General features: G+C 39.8%; 1 protein-coding gene across 1 annotated transcript; it reads left to right on the forward strand.

The window, feature by feature from the left end:
- Positions 1 to 1816: 1816 nt before the first annotated feature.
- LOC132501576 (ras-related protein Rab-11A-like) lies at positions 1817 to 3029 on the forward strand. Its single transcript, XM_060117218.1, has one exon. It carries the CDS (start codon positions 1940 to 1942, stop codon positions 2588 to 2590), a length of 651 nt encoding a protein of 216 aa, XP_059973201.1. The 5' UTR covers positions 1817 to 1939; the 3' UTR covers positions 2591 to 3029.
- The last annotated feature ends 2490 nt before the right edge of the window (positions 3030 to 5519 follow it).

A 5519-nucleotide genomic window follows, 5' to 3' on the forward strand; every position in this document is an offset into this window, starting at 1 on the left:
CTCCACCCACTCGGGCCTGGGGAGCCTGCTTAACTCCCAGGCCAGTCCCCTGCCCTCCAAGGTCCCACCCTCCCCCCAGCTGCATTGGTCCTGGGGGCATAGGAAGAAGGCCGAGGGGAGAACAGGAGAGGCAAGTACAGGGGCCCTCCGGGTCAGGAGGAGCAGGAGAGGAGAGGAGAGCATTTGCCCCACCCACTTGAGCCCAGGAAGCCTGCTGGGCTCCCAGGTGAGGTCCCAAGCCCTCTGAGACCAGGAGTGGGGGGCATGCCTCGGCCCCTTCTGCTCCTTGAGTCTAAGCCCCACTCCCCCAAAGCCCCCAGGGCCTTTTCTAGCCCTGTGGGTCCTAAGCATAGGCCCCACCCACTGCCCAAACCTCGCCCTTGCTTAGGCCCCACCCTCCACAGCCAAGGCCTTTTCCACATTTTCTGTTTTTTTCTCTCCTTTCTGTCCTCTTTTTTACTCTTGTGGTACTGTTGTACCTTCTGGTTGTTAATTCATCTATATTTTTATTTTTATATTCTTTCTAACATATCTGTTAGTTTCCTAGTCTAATTTTATTTTTTACTTTGTTATTGTTTTCTCTCTTTTTTTTTTTTTTTTTTTGCCACCCCACACAGCTTGTGGGATCTTGGTTCACAAGCCAGTGGTCAGGCCAAAGCTCCTGCAGTGAGAACTATGTGTTGGAACAACTGGACTAACAGAGAACCTCAGACCCCAGGGAATATTCACTGGAGTGAGATCTCATGGAGGTCCTCATCTCAGCACCAAGACCCACCTCTACCCAACAGCCTACAAACTCCAGCGTTGGAAGCCTCAGGCCAAACAACAACTAAGACCGGAACACAATCCCACTTATAAACGTTTATGCACCCAACATAGGAGCACCTCAATATATAAGGAAAATGCTGGCAACCATGAAATGAGAAATCAAGAGTAACACAATAATAGTAGGGGATGTTAACACGCCACTTACACCAATGGACAGATAGTCCAAACAGAAAATAAATAAGGAAACACAAGCTTTAAATGACACAATAGACCAGATAGACTTAATTAATATTTATAGAACATTCCATGCGAAAGTGGCAGAATACACTTTCTTCTCAAGTGCACACGGAACATTCTCCAAGACAGATCACATCTTAGGTCACAAATCAAGCCTCAGAAAATTTAGCAAAATTGAAATCATATCAATCATCTTTTCTGACCACAATGCTATGAGATTGGAAATCAACTGCAGGAAATAAAAAAACAGTAAAAATGCAAATACACGGAGGCTAAACAGTGTGCTACTAAATAACCAAGAGATCACTGAAAAAATCAAAGGAGAAATTAAAAAATACATAGAAACAAATGACAATGGAAACGTGACAGCGCAAAACCTCTGGGACGTAACAATAGCAGTTCTAAGAGGGAAGATTATAGCAATTCAAACTCACCTCAAGAAACAAGAAAAATATCAAATAAACAATGTAACCTTACACTTAAAACAACTAGATAAAGAAGAACAAAGAAAACCCAAAGTCAGTAGAAGGAAAGAAATCATAAAAGTCAGAGCAGAAATAAATGAAATAAAATGAAGAAAACAATAGCAAAGATCAATAAAACTAAAAGCTGGTTCTTTGAGAAGATAAACAAAATTGATAAACCCTTAGCCAGACTCATCAAGAAAAAAAGGGAGAGGAAACAAATCAATAAAACTAGAAATGAAAAAAGAGTAATCACAACTGACACCACAGAAATACAAAGGATTATTACTACTACAAACAACTATATGCCAATAAAATGGACAACCATGAAGAAATGGACAGAGCAGCAGGGAGGGGTTCTTTACCGGGTCCGGCTGCTGAAGCTCGGCGCTCGGTTTACCCCTGCAGCGACGCCCCCTGGTCCCACCGGTACCACTGCTGCTCCCGCCCCTTCGCTTCTCGGCCGCGCAATGGGCAACCGCGACGACGAGTACAACTACCTCTTCAAAGTTGTCCTTATCGGAGATTCTGGTGTTGGAAAGAGTAATCTCCTGTCTCGATTTACTCGAAATGAGTTTAATCTTGAAAGCAAGAGCACCATTGGAGTAGAGTTTGCAACAAGGAGCATCCAGGTTGATGGGAAAACAATAAAAGCACAGATATGGGACACGGCAGGGCAAGAGCAATACCGAGCTATAACATCAGCATACTATCGTGGAGCTGTAGGTGCCTTATTGGTTTATGACATTGCTAAACATCTCACGTATGAAAATGTAGAGCGATGGCTGAAAGAACTGAGAGATCATGCTGATGGTAACATTGTTATCATGCTTGTGGGCAATAAGAGTGATTTGCGCCATCTCAGGGCAGTTCCTACAGATGAAGCAAGAGCTTTTGCAGAAAAGAATGGTTTGTCATTCATTGAGACATCTGCTCTAGACTCTACAAATGTAGAAGCTGCTTTTCAGACAATCTTGACAGAGATATACCGCATTGTTTCACAGAAGCAAATGTCAGACAGACGTGAAAATGACATGTCTCCAAGCAACAATGTGGTTCCTATTCATGTTCCACCAACCACTGAAAACAAGCCAAAGGTGCAGTGCTGTCAGAACATATAAGGCGTTTCTCTTCTCCCCTAGAAGGCTGTGTATAGTCCAGTTCCCAGGTCTGAGATTTAAATATATTTGTAATTCTTGTGGTCATTTTTGTGTTTTATTACTTCCTCATACTTATGAATTTTTCCATGTCTTAAGTCTTTTGATTTTAGCTTTATAAAATCATCCACTTGTCCCGAATGACTGCAGCTTTTTTTTCATGCTATGGCTTCACTAGCCTTAGTTTAATAAACTGAATGTTTGGATTCCTCAATTATTGTTTACTTTTCATCATGGAAGCTGTCACTGTAGGACATAATATAACTTGATCCCTTGAAGCTCAGATCTGTTGGTCTTGATTAAATCAAATTAAGAAGACTGTAGAAATAAGCTATCATTTTGCCACAGAGCAGCTTATAATTAATATACTCTTCTCTCAGTGCAGTGTATATTTCCATAAATCTAAGAATTGCCCTATAAACATAGCAGAATTTTGAGAGCTTAAAATTTTTCCATTATTCTGGAAGTCAATTTCTAACATGCCTTAATAGGGTTATGTAGTTTAGTAAATTTTGTTTTTTAATTTTTGTAAACATCAAAGTTGATCAGAGAGGGGGGCACTTTTTTCTGGATAAGAATTATCTTAATAAACACAAAAGACTGTGATGATTTCAGTAGCAGTATGGTTATGGGGCCATATGTTAAACAGTGCTGCCTGGCAGGCTGGGAACTGGAGAGACTGGTGGAATTCCATATGAGGTGCCTCTGTTACAGTAATCAGGCAGCCCAAGTCATTTAACTTCTCTAATTTCCCAGCAGTAGATTGTGTGGCATTTTATTGCTCAGGCAATAACTGGTTTAATGCTCTTAGTATCCAATGGTGAAGTGTTAATTTTGTCTTAAAACCTTCCAGTAAATGAAATGCAACCTAGTTTTATCACCATATCCACCAGCAGGCATGGAAAATTATTTTAACAATGCTGATTTTTGAGTTTTGCAGTATATTATGGAATATAGTCCAGTTAAATATCTGGTTTCAGTATGTCTAAAGAATACAGTGAGAGGTTAATTTTTGCTCAAGTGGTGCCACTTAAAGGCATGTATTCTTTTAGTATGCAAGATGAAATAGTACCTTGAGTTAAATAGGCATTGTACAAACCTGAAAGTTTTCTTCCACTACATTATTGAAATCAATGGAGCAACTCATTTCTCATTCAGAAATGTGCACACTAATATATATATATATATATGTATATATATATATTTTTTTTTTTTGCGGTATGCGGGCCTCTCACTGTTGTGGCCTCCCCCGTTGCGGAGCACAGGCTCCGGACGCGCAGGCTCCGGACGCGCAGGCTCAGCGGCCATGGCTCACGGGCCCAGCCGCTCCGCGGCATATGGGATCCTCCCAGACCGGGGCACGAACCCGTATCCCCTGCATCGGCAGGCGGACTCTCAACCACTTGCGCCACCAGGGAGGCCCTGCACACTAATATTTAGTTTTGTTTTCTTGTGGATAGTGTTGAGCACTTAACTCTGAAGTGTTCTACAAGTTGTGTTAACTAAAGTGATACTATTCAGGATGGTGGAATATCCCCAAAATATACATGTGTGTGGGCTTGCATAGACTACTATGTTTCATAGTTAATCTTCTGTCTTTTGCGGTGCTCATGACGTGTGGGGCGCATGGAAGGCATTGCTGTGATTAGTCAATTTAGTTTTTCTCTGTAGCTGTTTTATTATTTTGGTGTATTGGTTATGAAGATACTACTATCTATTTGTAAATCGCTACTTTGTATTTTATTCATGCTCTGTAACTTGATTTTTTTTTAGTTATTGATTTGGAATATATTCACATTCTAATAAATAGTTATAGGGGGACTATTCAAAAAAAAAAAAAGAAATGGACAAATTCTTGGAAAGGTACAATTTTCCAAGACTGAACCAGGACAAATTAGAAAATATAAACAGACCTATCACAAGTAATGAAACTGAAACCATAATTAAAAATATTCCAACAAACAAAAGTCCAGGACCAGATGGCTTCACAGGCAAATTCTATTAAACATTTAGAGAAGAGCTAACACTGATCCCTCTCAAACGCTTCCAAAAAATTACAGAGGGAGAAACACTCCTAAATTCATTCTATGAAGCCACCATCACCCTGATATAAAAACCAGAAAAAATATCACAAAAAAAGAAAATTACAGAACAATATCACTGATGAACACAGATGCAAAAATCCTGAACAAAATACTAGCAAACAGAATCCAACAACACATTAAAAGGATCATACACCATGATCAAGTGGGACTTATCCCAGGGATGCAAGGAGTCTTCAATATATACAAATCAATCAATGTGATACACCACATTAACAAATTAAGGAATAAAACCATATGATAATTTCAATAAATGCAGAAAAAGCTTTTGACGAAATTCAATACCCATTTATGAGAAAAACTCTCTAGAAAATGGGCAGAGAGGGAACCTACCTCAACACAATAAAGGCCATATACGACAAACCCACAGTAAGCATCATACTCAAAGGTGAAAAACTGAAAGCATTTCCACAAAGATCAGGAACAAGACAAGGATGTCCACTCTTGCCACTCTTATTCAACATAGTTTTGGAAGTCCTAGCCAAGGCAATCAGAGAAGAAAAAGAAATAAAAGGAATACAAATTGAAAAGATGTAAAACTGTCACTGTTTGCAGATGACATGATACTATACATAGAAAATCCTAAATATGACACCAGAAAACTACTAGAACTAATCAATGAATTTGGAAAGGTTGAAGGATACAAAATTAATGCCCAGTAATCTCTGGCATTCCTGTACACCAACAATGAGAAATCAAAGAAACAGTCCCATTTACCATTGCAACAAAAAGAATAAAATACCTAGGAATAAACCTGCCTAAGGAGGTGAAAGACTTATACTCAGAAAACT

The sequence above is a fragment of the Mesoplodon densirostris genome, chromosome 14, assembly GCF_025265405.1.
Source record: "Mesoplodon densirostris isolate mMesDen1 chromosome 14, mMesDen1 primary haplotype, whole genome shotgun sequence".
NCBI lineage: Eukaryota > Metazoa > Chordata > Mammalia > Artiodactyla > Ziphiidae > Mesoplodon > Mesoplodon densirostris.